This window comes from Girardinichthys multiradiatus, chromosome 19 (assembly GCF_021462225.1).
Source record: "Girardinichthys multiradiatus isolate DD_20200921_A chromosome 19, DD_fGirMul_XY1, whole genome shotgun sequence".
Taxonomy (NCBI): domain Eukaryota; kingdom Metazoa; phylum Chordata; class Actinopteri; order Cyprinodontiformes; family Goodeidae; genus Girardinichthys; species Girardinichthys multiradiatus.
Window position 1 is genome coordinate 1302025 of NC_061811.1, and position 18517 is coordinate 1320541.

The window sequence follows — 18517 nt, forward strand, 5'->3', positions numbered from 1 at the left end:
AAAAACATTTTAGTATTTCCAACTATTATCATCTAATTTCATGAGAGGTTCCTGAATCATTTACACTATTGGTTAGAATTGATGTCAAAGCAGTAATTAGTCTAAAACGTGTTTGAAAGCATCTTTATTACTGATTGGGGGACAGAAAACACATATTCTTACCTTCGTCTCTATTTGATTGCTCTCAGCATTCTTAAACAGAAGTTTTACCCTGGTTTTCCCATCATCAGAGGAGCCTTTCAGTTGAGAGAACTTGTATCTCCACAGAACAGTCTGGAAAGGTTGAGAAGGATTTTAAAACAAAAGGACTCAGATTTCAATAATGATCACATTTAAAAAGAAGATTTTACCACTGAGGAAACAAGATGAGAAGAACTGGGAAAATCCGGACTCAGTGTTGTGGCATCCTTACAGCGACGCCACAACACCATACCAGAACCAGTGTGTGAAACGTGCACCAAAAGAGCAACGTCGGCTCGGACAAAAGGACAAGAATTGTATAATGTAATAGTTACCTTTGAAGCAACGTCTGAGCAGGTGAACCCTGATCCAAAATCCACGGTGAAGCTCAGCACACTGCCTTGGCTGCTGCACATGTAGCGTTTAGACTGAGAAGAAGACAATTGATCTCCATTAACAAGTTTCTCTAACAGCTATGATGATCAAAAAGCACTCTGCTTGTTTCTCTGAAGCACATTTTAGGGAGCTCCACACACTGACCGATCAACCTGTTGCAGCAAAGCTAAAGATCAACTCCAAGTAGAAAAAGGAAAATGTTTTATCAGAAAATGGAACACAGTAGGACCTAATTTAACCTAGCATTCAACTACAAGAACTTTTCTCCACGTTAATTCAAACGGTCCATGTAGAACCACACACCTAGTCAGAACAAACTCTTATTCCTGCAGGGGGCAACCTGGGATCTCCAGAAACAACTGATCTAAGTGGTTTTGTCTGAATCCCTGCCAATAAAGTTAAGGGTCGTCTAATATGAAACATTTCTGTAGAAATAAAAAATTAAAAATTATGAACTTTTAACTTTAAATCTTGATTAAAAACACGAGAAACTTTGAATGTGAAGGTGTCTTTTTATTCACTGGTATGGTTACTGGTTTGCCTGTAAAATGAGACCATAGCTCTTGTTCACTTTTGACTGGTTGATCAGTCCCCCACGATGACTCCTCCCCTGGAAGCACAGACTCTTAGTGAACTGAGTCCAGAGACACAGAAAACGCCTCAAGCTGCATCCAGGAGGTTTTGCCTGACTGGGTCAGACTACACCTTTTGAGATCCAGTTATGTTCATTGTGTTAGGTCCGTTAATTTTTGTACAGGGGCTCAGCACCACCTATTCTTTTTTTATGCATCTCTTCTTTAGTATCTAACAAGGTTATGTAGGTGATCCCAAGTGGGAAACTTCCAGTAATCTGAAGCCAAGTGCCAGAACAGACCAGTACCGGCAGTCAGTCTCAGTGTGACCTTGGCAGGCAGTACTGCGTTGGAGCAGAAACCCAACCATCAGTTGATCCAGCTAAGAGAGAGGTGGAGGAACCAATACAAGCAGGTTCCATGAAAGTTCAACAGCCCATATCCGATGCAGTAATGCTCTCTGTTGTGGCAGTTCTGGTGCTGAAAGCCTGTTTTAGTTTTCCCTCTTCAGACTGAACTCAGAACTCAGAATTAGGCCATAAAACTATTCTCTTTAGGCTTTAGAGAGACGAATAACCCCTTCCTAAAATATTTACTTTCAAATAAGTTTAGATAATATTTTTAACATTTATTCTTGAATCATATAGCCTCTCCGTTTCGTCAGACATACTGCAGTTCCTCTTTTTCTCAGCCTCTTTCAATTTAAATTAGTTTTTTTTTCGTCAACTATGAGTCTAGAAAATCACATTGTGTTATTTTTAAGTAATTAATTTGCATTTATTGCATAAGTATATGATCCCCTAACAACCAGTAAGAATCCCAGCTCTCTCAGGCCTGTTAGTTCTTCTTTAAGAAGCCCTCCTGTTCTCCACTCATTACCTGGATTAACTGCACCTGTTTGAACTCATTATCTGTATAAAAGACGCCTGTCCAAACACACTCCAACCTCTTCACCATGACCAAGACCAGAGAGCTGTGGAAGAACATCAGGGATAAAATAGTAGACCTGCACAAGGCTGGGAAGGGCTACAGGAAAATAGCAAAGCAGCTTAGTGAGAAGGTAACAACCATTGATGCAATTAAAGAAAATGGAAGAAGTTCAAGATGATGGTGAATTTCCCTCGGTCTGGGGCTCCATGCAAGATCTCACCTCGTGGGGCATCAATGATCATGAAGAAGGTGAGGGATCAGCCCAGAACTACACGGCAGGACCTGGTCAATGACCTGAAGAGAGCTGGGACCACAGTCTCAAAGAAAACCATCAGTAACACACTACGCCGTCATGGATTAAAATCCTGCAGCGCTGCAAGGTCTCCCTGCTCAAGCCGGCACATGTCCAGGCCTGTCTGAAGTTTGCCAAGGATCATCTGGATGATCCAGAGGAGGAATGGGAGAAGGTCATGTGGTCTGATGAGACAAAAATAGTGCTTTTTGGAGGAAGAAGGATGAGTGCAACCCCAAGAACACCATCCCTACCATGAAACATGGAGGTGGAAACATCATTCTTTGAGGATGCTTTTCTGCCAAGGGGACAGGACGACTGCACCGTATTGAGGTGAGGGTGGCTGGGGCCATGTATCCAGAGATCTTCGCCAACACCCTCCTTCCCTCTGTAAGGGCATTGAAGATGGGTCATGGCTGGGTCTTCCAGCAAGGCAACGACCCGAAGCACACAGTCAGGACAACTATGGAGTCGCTCTGTAAGAAGCATCTCAAGGTCCTGAAATGGCCTAACTGGTCTCCAGACCTCAACGCAATCAAAAACCAGAAGGCTCTGGAGATCTGTATGGAGGACTTGACCAAAATCCCTGCTGCAGTGAGTGCAAACCTCGTTAAGAACTACTGGAAACGTCTGATATCTGGAATTGCAAACAAAGGTTTCTGTACCAAATATTCTGTTTTGTTTTTCTTATGTATCAAATACTGATGTCATGCAATAAAATGCTAATTAATGACTTAAAAATCACACAATGGGATTTTCTGGATTTTTGTTTTAGATTCTGTCACTCAGATGAAGAGTACCTATATTAAAAATTAAGGCTTCTACATGCTTTGGAGGTGGAAAAACCTCCAAAATCAGCAGTGTATCAAATATTTGTTCTCCTCACTGATGATTCATTAATAGCCGATATAAAATTACCTGCAGAAATACCTTCAGACACCACAAAACTCCAGAAGAAAATAAGTAAATATTGACTACAACAGGTTGAAAGAACAGTCTCTCTGGCCTTCTGCTTATTTCATTTTTAATTGTTTGTTTGATGGGCTGCACTGACCCAGAGGTATCAGAGTTTGAGAAAGTGTTGTTCCACTTAGAGTGGATAAACTAAAGGAGCTGCCTTAGTGGCTGTTATATTAAAGCTGCAGACTCTCACAGTCTGAAGGCCAATCCACACTACTTCTTTTACTCAAGGCTGGAAGAAGGCAAGGACATTTCTTCACAAAAACTAAACGAGCAGGAAGTCTTCACAGGTCTCTCCCACTGCAGCACACCCACTTTCACTCCATATTTCTCACTTGCCACACAAGAAAAAAGTTCTGCCTAGAATATGCCTACAGAAAAAGATACAAGAAATCCCAAACCAGAGCTGGAAGGACAGAAAGATGTAATTTTACTCTTGCAGCTGTGGGAACACATTTCTCTGTTCTTGCAGAATGTGTATTTCCCTTGACTCTCACAGCAGAACTTACACAGCAGCTTCTGCAACTGTTCGTTCTGCAGGGCTGAGGTTTTCAGACACAGACAGTATCAACACACTGAACACATGCGCTGGTTAGGCACCTTCTCTGTTTTCATCACTTTGATATTCACTAAAATATTCTTTAGCTCATTTTAGATTAAGGTAGCTCTTGTGGAGTATAGAGCAAGGTGAAGTCCTGTTGCTAAAATGGTTCTGCATGGGTCAGATCATCACCGAAATGGTTCACGGCTGGTTTCAACATGGAATGTCTTTCAGGTTAGATAAGTACAGCTGAATGACATCCAGAAGAGTTAAAGTGATCATGCTTGAAGTGGCTGAACTACCAGAGGGCAGCATGGCAGAGGGTCAAGATGCCTACAAGCAAAACAGTAAGTGTGGTGAGGCTGCAAGGTAGTCAGCCATAACCAGGTTTTCATGACCTGCCTTACAGCATAAAGTAGGTCATGAAAAGCCTGGTGTGGCAGTCTGAGGGCGGAGATCTACCTCTGCTTCGGAGCACATATCTATACAGGAACTTACAGACATACACAAGTTGTTCACACAGACACAGAACTACATGCAAACATGAAATTCAGTTACAACAGCTTCTTTTATATATTTTTTTATATATCTATCTAATGTATAGAGGATTTCACCTAAGATCACCACCCTGGGACTGGATGGAGGGTGAGAAGACGATGCAATCCAGAATGAAACAGCAGGGATCATGGAGTTCATCAGGAAGATGGCTTGACCTGTACAGGTCCTGGATGTAGGGAAGGTCAGCCCTGATTATCCTCTTTACTGACCTACAGTACTTGTTGGTGTAGTCTGGACCTGTCCTGTTTTGTAGATGAGCCAAACCACACAGAGATGGATAAACACAGGACAGACTGAGTGATGGCAGTGTAGAAGATGACCAGCAGCTCCTGTGAAAGGTTGTACATGTTCAGATGCGGCAGCAAATACAGTCTCTTCTGGGTCTTCTTCTGAACACTGTCTATGTGTGAGGACCAGGTCAGGTCCTGAGAAAGGGTGGTTTCTGAGAACCAGAGGTGGTCCATGGCAGATACAATGTTGTTGAGGATGGTTAGGGGAGGAAGTGTGGGGGTTGTTCGCTGGAAGTCCATAAGCTCCAAATGGTTCTGAGTGCACCAGTGTAGCAGCCGATCCACCTCCTGTCTGTATGCAGACTCATCGCTGTCCCTGTGTTGATGGTTCTTGTGTGGGAGAAGATCCTCCCCAGCCTCACCTGCTGCTACCGGTCCTTCAGGAAGCTGTTGATCCACTGACAGGTGGAGGCTGGCACTTTCAGCTGGATGAGTTTCAGGTGGAGGATGTTTGGGTTGCTGGTGTTGAAAGCTGAGCTAAAGTCCACAAACAGGATCCTGGCGTACATCCCTGGGTGGTCGAGGTGTTGCAGGATGAAGAGTAGTCCCAAGTTGACTGCATCATCTGCAGACCTGTTTAGGTAGGGGGTTTGTAGAGCAGATGGTGGTTGGTGCATGGGGAGTTTAAGTGTCAGAGTGAGATGTGGACTGGTTCGTAACTGTTAAGGTCATCTGCCAGGCAAGGATTCTGCTCTTGGTGGGGGGATGGGCTCCTGTAGACAGTGATGTTTTTCAGACCACTCCAAACTTATGTCAGGTCATCTGATGAGAAGCTGTTTTTAACTTCTTGTTGTAATGGTAAACAACGACTGAGACAGACAGAACAGGGGTTCAAACCTGCAACCTTCGAACCTCCCACCGCTGTCACCACCGTCGCTGCCCTGATCTCCTGGGTCAGTTTGTTCCTGGCCTGTTGATACAGGGCCCAGTCCTCACTGCCTCTTCCTTGTTCCTACAAAGCTTCCTGAGATGTGAAGTGAACCATGGCTTATTGTTGTTGTATGTGTGAAAGGTCTCTATCTGCACACACGTCCTCAAACAAAGGTCAAAAGTCAGTTTTAGCAGGTTCATTCAGTTTAGTGGCTGAAGCGTCAAAAACAGTCAAATCTGTGCAGTCAAAGCAAGCCTATAACATCTGTTTTAACTCTTCAGCCCGCTTCCTAACAGTCCAAACTATGGGCTTAGAAGTTTTGCATTTCTGCGTATTGTTAGGATGAGATGAAGACAGTGATCCGAAAGTCCCAAAGCAGCCCTGGGGCCAGTCCAAAATGCATCTTCTAAAGCTGTGCAACAGTGGTCCAGTGTGTTTTTGTCCCTGTTGGGTCACTTAATATGCTGCCTGTAGTTTGGAAGTTTATAAGAGAGGTTTGTTTTGTTAAAATCCCCAAGAGCAATGATGAGAGAGTCCAGGTGTCTTTTCTCCACGTATCATCAGCTCAGTGAGTTGATTTTTGGCCCCTAATATGCAGACTTGTGGTGGGATGCAAACAGCGTCCAGAAAGAAAAACTCCCTCAGTAGATAAAAGGATTTACAGTTTAAAAAAAATAACGTGCTGTGGTATATTTGAAACAGCTGGAAGCCCGGCATCTGTAGTCTGCTTGTCTGGAGTGTGCTCACCGGGCCAAGTTCCGTTAAAACAGAGGGCAGCAGATCCACAGAAGTCTTAGTTTTTAGAGTTGAGAAGCAGCAGTTCATCCATTGTGTTAGCCAAGTAGTGGACATTAGCCAGGTAGATTCAGGGGAAAGGTGTGTGAAGTCCCCACTGCCGAAGCCACACTAGTGCATCTGCTCGTTTATCTCATCTGCGTCTCTGGGAAATCACCGCCGCCAAACAAGATCTCAGTGAAGTTGGTGTCAATGAAAAATAGAGATAACAAACTTAGAGAGGACTGCCTGATGTTTAGGAGGTCCTCTGTAGTGAATCTGACCACAGAATGGTGGCAGAGAGCCAAAAAACACAACGACATGCAAAGTACCAAAGCTGCCATCCAGGATACCATCTAAGAATGTAAAGCATACTTGGAAAATAATAACCAAGTGACTGGAATAAATTATAGGAGTGTCTTAGCCACGTGTGGCATCCTCACCAAAATATAAATATCACTTCTGTCAGTTAAAATGCTCAAACTGATCTAAAAGTATCAAGCTAACAAGCCAACCTTCTAACAGTAGTGAGATGAGCTAATGAGCTTCCTCAGACTTGGAAACTTTGCCACATGCTTTTCTTCCCCCTTTCCTACAATGCATTCCTGCTAATATGAAGCATAACAAGAAGATGTTTAGAGAGCAAAGACAAAGGTGGAAATGCAGAGATGTTTTGACCGACCGTCTCAAACACATTCTTGTCTAGTTAGCATTTTTGTAGTGGGAGAGAAATTCTTGAGCTTGCGTTGTACTTTTTCAGAATTAGAATGAACTTTTTTCGAAGGGTAATAAAAATAGACTTTTTTGTAAATCTGTATTCATATAGCATGAAGTGTTTTTCCAAAAGAGAAAAGTGGTTAAATTGTGCAAATATTCATGGTATCAACCTGAGCAGTCTGACTCTCAAGTGTTCATCAGAGAAACAGCCTGGGGGAGAAACTGTCTCTGTGGCGGCTGGTTTTAGCAGACAGCGCTCTGTAGCGCCACCTGAAGGTAGAAGCCTAAACAGTTTGTCTGCAGGGTGTGTGGGGTCTGCAGAGATTTTAGCTGCCCTTTTTCTGACCCTTGACCTGTATATGTCTTGGATGGAGGGAAGGTCAGCCCTGATGATCCTCTCTGCAGTCCTGATTATTCGTTGCAGTCTGGACCGGTCCTGTTTGGTGGATGATCCAAACCACACTGAGATGGATGAAGACAGGACAGACTGAATGATGGCAGTGTAGAAGATGACCAGTAACTCTTGTAGAAGGTTGAACTTGTTGACTTGCTACAGTCTGTTCTTGGTCTTCTTCTGAACATTGTCTATGTGTGAGGACCAGCTCAGGTCCAGAGAAAGGGTGGTTCCTAGGAAACGGAAGAGGTCCACAGCAGGCAGAGTTGTCAAGGACGGTTAGGGGAGTGAGTGAGGGGGTCTTCTCTGGAGGTCCACCATCTCCAATGTCTTGAGCGGGTTAAGCTCCATGTGGTTCTGACAGCACCAGTGGACCAGCGGATTTACCTTCTGTTTGTATGCAGACCAAGAGTGGCATCATCTGCAAACTTCAGGAATTTCACAGATGGGTCCCTTGAGATTCAGTCATTTGGTAAAGGCAGAAGAGGAGTGGGGAGAGAACACACCCCTGGGACGCTGGTGCTGATGGTTCTTTGTGCTGCTAAACACATGATCCATTTTTATTCATGGCTGTTTAACATATATAGCACATGTTTTTTCTGGCCTAGATATTGATCTAATTACATCCTAAGTCTTTTCCAGCTGCTAGAGTTGTATGTATTAAACATCAATGCAGTATGAAGCTACATACCCTGAATTATACACTACATGTAAAGCTGTTTTACACTCAACACAGTCCTTTGTTCATAAATGCACCAATAGTCTGAAGGTCTGTTATTTGTCCCAAAGCAAATCTTTTTGAGCTGTTTTATGCATCAGTCTGATGACAACAGGCTCACATGAGAAGAATTATTCTCCTCTATATACATTTAAAACATTTATTTTACCGCTGCAATACAAACAAAGTTGGCTCTCCATTTTTTCCACAGGTCTTTTGACTGTGAGCTTCCTTCCAGCCTTTGTGGGTCTTCATGCCTCTGAAGGCTTTTCTTGCATCATGACTTCATTTCATGACTGTGTCATCCTCTCAGTTGGAATACAGAGAAGACAATTCAGATTTTTCTGTATGTTCTCTATTTCTTGCACACACACACTGTGGGGGCCTGGTGATTTTAATTATGGAGTGCAGTGTGCAGTGAATGTGGCATGGGACTGTACAGAAAGCGTTTTCTGCTAACAGAACTCAACCCTGCCATCCTCAGCTGTGTAGGAATTCAGCTGTGACGGGCACAAAATATAAATAAATATAAAACAGCAGCAAGCCAACTGCTAAGTTCTTACTGTCGACAAAAATAAGACGCTGTTGTGAGATGCTGAGCTGTGACTTCACTTCACTAATTGGAAGGGATTTTTCTCTGGGAATTAGCATCATGGATTTTTTTTCCCCTTTAAGAAAATCAGCTTGGCACATTTTGACAGAAGAGCATGTGTGTTAGTAGAAATCCAGCCATGAAACGAGGAGTAGGTGTAACAAATATGTGCACAGTTGGTTTTAGTTCTGAAATCTGGTTACCAAGAAGAAAACCATAATTATATTTAAACTAGAGTCTTGATGAAGGTTTACTACTTGTGTTTTGTATCAAAGCAGATCCACAATCAATAGGTTTTGCCTGCAGCCATTTTTACATTGATATCAGAGCTCAGTGACCATATATAAAAGGCATAAAGGCATTGAAAATGCTTGCATTGGCTTTGCATCATACAAACATCTGATTGATTAAGTATGAACTGAGAAAAATCAGAATAAAGATATATGGTCAGTCTCATTAAGTCTAGAAATACAAACCCAGTTCAGATCAAAGCAGAACCAAAGATTCAGGTTGTTAGAAAATCTTGTGATGGTTATATTTCTTGTACATATTGCAATGATGATTATGCAACCTTACCAGGCACACAACCAACTAACGGACCAATTTATCTTCTCATTACATCCCAAACAGCTTACAAGTGAAGTTACTTTAAGATGACCTGTCATGTTTTAATGATTTGCATCTCAGAGTATTTCTAAGTACATGCAGCTTTCAGGGACCAGCAGCAGAAGACACCTGGCAAACAGCTAAAAACCAGGGTGGACATTGATTAATAGACTTGTGAACTTTTTTAATGTCCATGTGTTTACTGTATGGACACAATAAAATTGTCATATCCCCCCGCTGCCTTTCAAATGTGTCTGATCATTGCTATTGCACTCTCTGCTTCCATAATACCCCATATAACACATTGGACCTCCAAAAGGTAAAACAAAAACTAGCTTCTAGTCATTTAATATTTAGCAGATTAGTGACTTCCTGTCCTTGGAAAAAGAAAACCCTGAATGAAGGATGATCTCACACTGAGACATTTAGACAAATCCTAAGATTTCATTTGAGTTTATTTATTTACTGGGTGGATAATCCAGTGTGAAGTAATCATTAATAAAATAAACTGCACCAACTGTTGGTAGCCCTGCTCTTAATCCTCCCTTTGGGCTAGTAGGAGCAGGGCTCTTAATAGCCTCATAGCATCCAGATGGAGGGACCTTTGACCTTTTCTCTCTAGAGGGTCCAGAGTCCAGGGGCCTCATGTACAAACCTTGTCTCACACTACTCTCCAATTTTGCATTATTTGCTGTTATTTCAGCTTTTAACCTTGTTCTCTCTTTTCTCTTCCTAGAAGCTACACCTGGCCTGGCTCTGTGTCTACCTGTGACACCTTTCTGGAGAGGAGACATTGGCTGAGCTTCTGCTGCCAACAACTTAATGCTCACCTTCTACAGATGATCCACATAGTCCTGTCTTTCAGTGTTTAACCCTTTCTCTCTCCTAGACATGGCTACTGACTGAGCTTCTACTGTAACTAACTCTATGTTCTCTCTTTCAGACTCTAACCTTGAAAACTGGATCAGAGTTTATCTGTTCTTTCTTTCTAGATGAAACGACTAAAGGAGCTACATCCATTAACATTTACTTTTCCTTCCCATAGAAAGTACTCCTGGATCAGTGCTTCTTTGTTCTCTTTGTGTCTCTGCTCTGTTCTCTCAAACCCCCAGTCGGTCGTGGCAGATGGCCGCTCACACTGAGCCAGGTTCTGCTGGAGGTTTATTCCTAACTGTGAAACGATGGCAGCTTTAGTTCAGCTGGAGGAAATCGCTGATGGAAGAAGTTAGAGGGAGCGTTTTTTTCAGAGATCCTACTGACCTGCTGGTACATGATGATGCATGGCTTATTAGCCGCTTGGAGCTCTGCACAGAGCTGGCCCCAGTGTTACAGAAAGAAACCAGGAGGAACTGTGCGTCTGCGGTACCAGTTCCAGTTTTTACTACCCTGTAGTCCTTTTAACCGGAGCTTCTCACAGGGTGCTGACTGACAGTTCGGGTATTTAACAGTCATCCCTGAGCCGGGCCATGCCAGCCATATGAGTCAGCCTCATCCAGATGTTGCTCAGATATAGGAAGTTCCCCTAAGCTGTGGTTAAAATGGTTAAAATTATATTGCAATTTGCAGCAATTTGCCGGTTTCTAAATGTAATCAGAGCTGTGGACTGCTTTAAGGATACCATCTTCTTTTGTGAATAGAAAATATGTGCGACCTATTTGTGATGCACAAATGTCTCCCACGACACATTGGCCTCCTCAACTGATGATTCTGTCATACAAAGATAATAATTCTAATTAATCGTACTCGTCGTCTTCCGCTTTATCCGGGACCAGATCGCGGGGGCAGCAGACTCAGCAGAGACGCCCAGACGTCCCTCTTCCCATTCACATCCTCCAGCTCCTCCGGGGGGAGCCCAAGGCGTTCCCAGGCCAGCCGAGAGACATAGTCCCTCCAGCGTGTCCTGGGCCGTCCCCTGGGCCTCCTCCTGGTGGGACGTGCCTGGAACACCTCCCGAGGAAGGCGTCCAGGAGGCATCCGGTATAGATGCCCAAGCCACCTCAACTGGCTCCTCTCGATGTGGAGGAGAAGCGGCTCTATTCCGAGCTCCTCCAGGATGACCAAGCTCCTCACCCTATCTCTAAGGGAGTGCCCGGCCACCCTACAGAGGAAGCTCATTTCAGCCGCTTGTATCCGGGATCTCGTTCTTTCGGTCATGACCCAAAGTTCATGGCCATAGGTGAGGGTAGGAACGTAGACCGACCGATAAATCGAGAGCTTCACTTTTCGGCTCAGCTCTCTCTTCACCACAACGGACCGGCATAGTGCCCCCATTACTGTGGCAGCCGCACCGATCCGTCTGTCGATCTCCCGCTCCATTCTTCCCCCACTCGGGAACAAGACCCCGACATACTTGAACTCTTCCACTTGAGGCAGGAACTCCCCTCCAACCTGAAGAGGACAAGCCACCCTTTTCCGGTCGAGAACCATGGCCTCGGACTTGGAGGAGCAGATCCTCATCCCAGCCACTTGACACTCAGCTGCGAACCGCCCCAGCGCCTGCTGTAGGTCTTGGCTAGAGGGGGCCAGCAGGACCACGTCATCTGCAAAAAGAAGAGACGAAATTCACTGGTCCCCAAACCAGACCCCCTCCGGCCCTTGGCTGCGTCTAGAAATCCTGTCCATAAAAGTTATGAACAGGACCGGTGACAAAGGGCAGCCCTGCCGGAGTCCAACATGCACCGGGAACAGGTCCGACTTAGTGCCGCCAATGCGAACCAAACTCCTGCTCCGCTTGTACAGAGACCGGATGGCCCCTAGTAAAGGGCCCCCGATTCCATACTCCTGGAGCACCCCCCACAGGACATCACGAGGGAACCAGTCGAATGCTTTCTCCAGGTCCACAAAACACATGTGAACCAGTTGGGAACTCCCATGAACCCCCAAGTACCCTGTAGAGGGTATAGAGCTGGTCCAGTGTTCCACAGCAGGGACGAAAACATAACTGCTCCTCCTGAAGCCGAGGTTCGACTATCGGCCGGACCCTCCTCTCCAATACCCTGGCATAGGCCTTACCAGGGAGGCTGAGGAGTTTGATCACCCTGTAGTTGGAACACACCCTCCGGTCACCCTTCTTATGTAGGGGAACCACCACCCCAGCGCCTTATTATCAATCTTTCAGCTCCTCACTCCGGTCCCCATTTCAGCATTAATTCCATTATTCCCAAGCCCCCATTTTCCTTGTATTATGCTACGGTAGATCACGCCATATCACTTATAAAAACTGCAGGGCGTGGAGCCTGGCATTCTAAAGCAGACATTACCGACGCGTTTAAAATCATGCCAGTGCACCCTTCTCAATGGCACATCCTCGGCGTCAAATGGGATCACCGTTTCTTTTTTGCAGTCAGGCACACTTTCGGCTGCCGAAGTAGCCCCTGCCTCTTCAACAAGCCGTCTGAGGCTCTCTGCTGGATTCTCCTTAATGTTTGCAAACTCCCTTTCGTTCTTCATCGGCTAGATGACTTTTTTCTAATCGATCCCCCCTCCCCTCACCCCAGCCCCTCTCTTCCTAAGCTGATCCAGTTATTTCAGCAAGTCGGTGTTCCCCTGTCTGAAGAGAAAACTGGAGCTCCAGCCAACAAGCTTGAGTTCCTAGGCATCTCCCTAGATTTAGTCGCCATGATAGCGTCTCTGCCTGAAGATAAGCTGTCCCGCATTCGCAAAGTTTCTCAGTCCTTTTTCTCCTCCCCAGTCATCTCCAAGCGTCAACTTCTGTCCCTCCTGGGTCATCCGAATTTCGCAATGCGCATAATTCCCCAAGGTTGCTCCTTTATTTCTCGCCTTTTGGATGTGGCTAATTCCGTCCCCTCTCTGCTAGACTCGGTTTCTTTAGATGAAGGTTGCCACTCTGACCTGTCTTACTGGTCCTCTATCCTGCAGAATTGGAACGGTATATCTTTTTTCTATGATGACGTCGTCACGTCAGCAGATTCCATTCAGTCTTTCACGGACGCAGTTCCGTCCGAGGGTTTTGGGGGATTTCTTCAGGGTGCATGGTTCGCTGGCATCTGGCCACCTTCTTTTCCCCAATCCGAAACATCAGCCTTTTATAAGATAATCCCCATCACTATCGCATGCTGCATCTGGGGCAATCAATGGAGAAGAGAACGCATAACTGTTTTATGCGACAATGCCGCCGTAGTAGAAGTAATAAATAAAGGCCGCTCCTCTTCTAAGTCAATCAAGTCCTTCATGTGCCGCATCACCTGGCAAGCTGCAACTCTCAATTTTATCATTACTGCCCGCCATATTCCCGGTCATCGTAACTCACTTACTGATGCTCTCTCGTTCTAAATTCCGGGTCTTCCGTCGTCTTTGCCCTTCAGCCAATGTTCATCCAACACAGATACCACCTCTCAAAGACCTGAAACTCAACTAAACTCATCCCTCATTCCTTTACTCCAATCAGATAATTATTATTGTAATTCAGGCTTGGCTCCCTCCACTCTCTTATTCCTTTGCTTGGCAAACGTTTTCAAAATTCTGCATTGCTCATAATACTCCTCGTTACCCGTTTGCATTCTTACCATCTTAGCATTTATTACTTATTGCTTCGATGTCCGGCATTTCGAACTCCCTTACATTAAGAGTTTATTAGCCGGCATACATTTCTTTTCAAAAGGCCATCTCTTCGAACCCTTTCCAAGCCTTTTCTAAAATCCTTCCATCAAACTTTTACTCAAAGGTCTTAAAAATCATAGCATTCCTGAGCCAGATTCCAGGAGACATATCACTCTTTCCATCTTAAAAGATCTCCTAGTGCTCCGTTCAGGCCCTTCTTCATCCCACCTAAAATCTTTTCTCTCCAGCACCTGGCTTTTAGCTTTTTATGGCTTCCTCAGAATAGGGGAATTTACTACACCATCAAGCTCATTCGATCCTGCTAGAGACCTAACTATTTCTGACCTAAAGTTCTATCCCAATCATTTTAAAATTCATCTTAAACATTCCAAAGGAAAAGGTCCTTGCTTCATCTTCATTGCTCGTTTAAACGATCCATTCTGCCCCTTTCATGCCATGTTTAAATTCGTCATCAAATGCCACAAACCCTTTCCAAACTCCTTGCCCCTCTTCCTTACCCCAGAAGGAGTTCCCATGACTGCTACTTGGTTTCTCAACCATCTGAGACTAATTTTAGTTCAATGCAATCTTCCCCCAAGTCAATTCTCAGGTCACTCATTTCGAATCGTGGCGGCCGCTACAGCCGCCTCACTAGGAGTTTCGACTGCTTCGCTTCAACAACTTGGCCACTGGTCCTCTTCAACGTTCTCTTTGTATGTCCATCCTGACCTCCTATCTGTCTTATCCACTCAACGATTTATCAGTTCAGCTGTATTTGCCACCCTTTGCTGCAAATACAGCTGCAAGTCTCTTAGGGTTTGTTTCTATCAGTTTTGCACATCGAGAGACTGAAATTCTTGCCCATTCTTCCTTGCAAAACAGCTGGAGCTCAGTGAGGTTGGATGGAGAGCGTTCGTGAACAGCAGTCTTCAGCTCTTTCCACAGATTCTCGATTGGATTCAGGTCTGGACTTTGACTTGGCCATTCCAACACCTGGATACGTTTATTTGTGAACCATTCCATTGTAGATTTGGCTTTATGTTTTGGATCATTGTCTTGTTGGAAGATAAATCTCCGTCCCAGTCTCAAGTCTCTTGCAGACTCCAACAGGTTTTCTTCCAGAATGGTCCTGTATTTGGCCCCATCCATCTTCCCATCAATTTTGACCATCTTCCCTGTCCCTGCTGATGAAAAGCAGGCTCAAACCATGATGCTGCCACCACCATGTTTGACAGCGGGGATGGTGTGTTCAGGGTGATGAGCTGTGTTGCTTTTACTCCAAACATATCGTTTTGCATTGTGACCAAACAGTTTGATTTTGGTTTCATCTGACCAGAGCACCTTCTTCCACAGGTGGCTTGTGGCAAACTTTAAACGAGACTTTTTATGGATATCTTTGAGAAATGGCTTTCTTCTTGCCACTCTTCCATAAAGGCCAGATTTGTACAGTGTACGACTGATTGTTGTCCTATGGACAGACTCTCCCACCTCAGCTGTAGATCTCTGCAGTTCATCCAGAGTGATCATGGGCCTCTTGGCTGCATCTCTGATCAGTCTTCTCCTTGTTCGAGATGAAAGTTTAGAGGGACGGCCGGGTCTTGGTAGATTTGCAGTGGTCTGATACTCCTTCCATTTCAATATAATTGCTTGCACAGAGCTCCTTGGGATGTTTAAAGCTTGGGAAATATTTTTGTATCCAAATCCAGCTTTAAACTTCTCCTCAACAGTGTCTCAGACCTGCCTGTTGTGTTCCTTGGTCTTCATGATGCTCTCTGTACTTTGAACAGAACCCTGAGCAGGTGCATTTATACGGAGACTTGATTACACACAGGTGGATTCTATTTATCATCATCAGTCATTTGGGACAGCATTGGATCATTCAGAGATCCTCACTGAACTTCTGGAGTGAGTTTGCTGCACTGAAAGTAAAGGGGCCGAATAATATTGCACGCCCCACTTTTAAGTTTTTTATTTGTTAAAAACGTTTGACACATCCAATAAATTTCATTCCACTTCACGATTGTATCCCACTTGTTGTTGATTCTTCACAAAAAATTTTTATTTTATATTTTTATGTTTGAACCCTGAAATGTGGCAAGAGGTTGAAAAGTTCAAGGGGGCCGAGTACTTTCGCAAGGCACTGTATCTACGCCATTGGCAGGCGATTCATTCAGCCGTCGGGCTCTCACAAGCCATTGGCAGATGTTTCCAAACATGCCTTGTCAGGCATTCATCTAGCCACCTTGACCCCTTTCAGGTGCAGCCCATCTTCACCCAACCTGGCATCGGCCATCCACACATCTTCAGTCATAACTCAGATAAGCCCATTCGAGCCTAATCCATTAAAAGTTTTTGGTCTGAGTTTTTACTCCCCGCTCATCTCAGATCATCCATAACTAATCTTTTTCCTTCAGTTCAGCCTAAGCCTGGCCTAGGCCCTTTTGGGGGACGACGTACCTAATCATAATCCTAAGATGTTTATTCAAACCCACTTCATCCTCAGCTTTACGTCTTCCTCAGTGGTCCGAGCGGCAAAGAAATAATCTTTCATTAATAAATTATTTAACCGTCTTCTTGTTGTTTCTCCATTATGTGAGTCTTTCCAGGTTAAAATGGAGTTCAAACAAAAATTCAACATGGAAGACTCACCACCCTGTCTCGTCCAATCACTCCTCACTAGCTGCTCCAATCAATGGCAGGTCCGCACTCCTCCTCGGCCAATCATCTCCCATGGTATCACTTTTAAAGACCCTATGCATGGAACACCGCTCTTCTGCTGAGCTTTGACCCTCCTCCACCCCCTCTCCACTATAGGCTCCCAACTCCTTCCTTACAAATGCCTACACCACCACCAGGATCGGATCCCAGGGGTGGAATACGTACCTAATCATAATCATAAAATGTTTATTCAAACTCATTTCATCCTCAGCGTTCACATCTTCCTCAGGGGTCCGAGCTCCAAAGAAATAATCTTTCATTAATAAACTATTTAACCGTCTTCCTGTTGTTTCTCCATTATGTGAGTCTTTCCAGGTTGAAATACCATTATTCTGGTCCAAAAACCTTCACCTAACTAACAAGCACTATTCTACATAAAGGGGATAAAAATGACTACCTAACAATAATAATAAAAGAAAAATATATGCGCATTTAGTGTCTATGAAGATCAAACCATCAGTTTTATGGACAAAATGTGTAATTTGGGTTAAATGGAAAGAAATCCTTCTGGTGTGCCGATGTCTCGATTGCTGATTGCCCCAAATCTCGAACAAAGAGTCATAAAACTCGGGAACTCAGTGGAAAATCTCCAGTAATAAAACTGGAACAAAGGAGTGGCCAGTTGAGGCCCAGACTGCAGTTGCTTTGAATGAAAAACTTTTAAAAGTCCAACTTCTAACTCCTGGCTGATTTGGGATCAGCCAGACAAAACATGAACCACGCACGATTCAGCAACAAATCAAAACACAGTTCAGCATAAAATACTTCCATCAGTATTGCAACAAGTTAATACCTGAGATTAACTACAGGTCCTTAACTACATCACCTTAACTGCCTCATCCTGACCAGACCTCTAAATGCACCTATCTGGTTTAATATAAAAAGAACGAAATTACTTTGACGTTGATTTCTTCTCTCCACCGGTTGAGGATGGATCAGGTCTGATGAAAATGAGGAAAGGGGGAGATCACGCGTCCATGATCACCTAAAGAAAAAAAAAAACGGTAAACTTCTCATCCGTCCACGAGGGAAAAATATGAAGAACCGTTTGGTCAACTGAATCAACAAGGAGGAAAGTCATCTCCTTGGAAATTAAACCTCTGTAGGATTTTTACCTGCGCCAGGTGTCGGCATGGTCTTTGATTGGTATATGAATCTTCTGACCTTCTTGCATCGGACAGATTTCCAGCTTTCAAGCTCTTCTGGGAATGGCCGTGTGGAGCAAAAGTTCGCCTGCGAGCTTTTGTCTCTCCAGAAATGTGCCTCTGTTGCGTCGTCCCGTGAGACAAGCTGGAAATGGCAACGAAACTTTATATTCGGTGGATTTATAATCCCGGTGACATCAGAACTGCAATGTCTGTTGAGCTGCGCATGTCAAAATGTGCGACCAAAATGGATGACTCCAACAACTGTCTCTCCCTGGCCGGCCAAGGATAAATTTGACTCACTAGTGTCTTAATTTTATACCTTCTCTGAGTTTATCAGTGTGTCTAACTCTGACAGAGCTAAACGAGTCTATCAGCGCCATGTTGCATACATCAGCCCCCCATACAGGGTAAATATGAGAGGAAATACAGGCTAGAAAAGTTTTTGAGTAATAGCCCCAACATCTAACTAATCAGCAATGTTTGTGTAATACTCAGGTCCAGTCATTTTGAAAGTTTCTCTGCAGAGTGCATCTCAGTAGCCACAGGAGGTCAGTTTAATTGGCTGGAGAGCAAACTGAAATACTTCATCGGTTTCAGGAGCTTACCAAAGGACGACATCCAACATTTGGATCATTAAAGACCAGAAAATGCTGCATTATCAGGTTTAATCTTAACACAAGATAAAAAAGAAAGGTTTGTG

The 18517-nt window shown here is 44.3% G+C and overlaps 1 protein-coding gene across 1 annotated transcript in view; it reads right to left on the reverse strand.

Moving 5' to 3' along the window:
* The window catches only part of sntg2 (syntrophin, gamma 2), a 100394-nt gene that overhangs the window by 3095 nt on the left and 78782 nt on the right, over nucleotides 1-18517 (reverse strand). Inside the window, exons 15-16 of the mRNA XM_047345535.1 lie at nucleotides 516-608; nucleotides 163-273 (exon numbers count right to left, since the gene is read on the reverse strand). Of these exons, the coding sequence (XP_047201491.1) occupies nucleotides 163-273; nucleotides 516-608 (204 nt within the window). The remainder of the gene's footprint in view (nucleotides 1-162; nucleotides 274-515; nucleotides 609-18517) is intronic.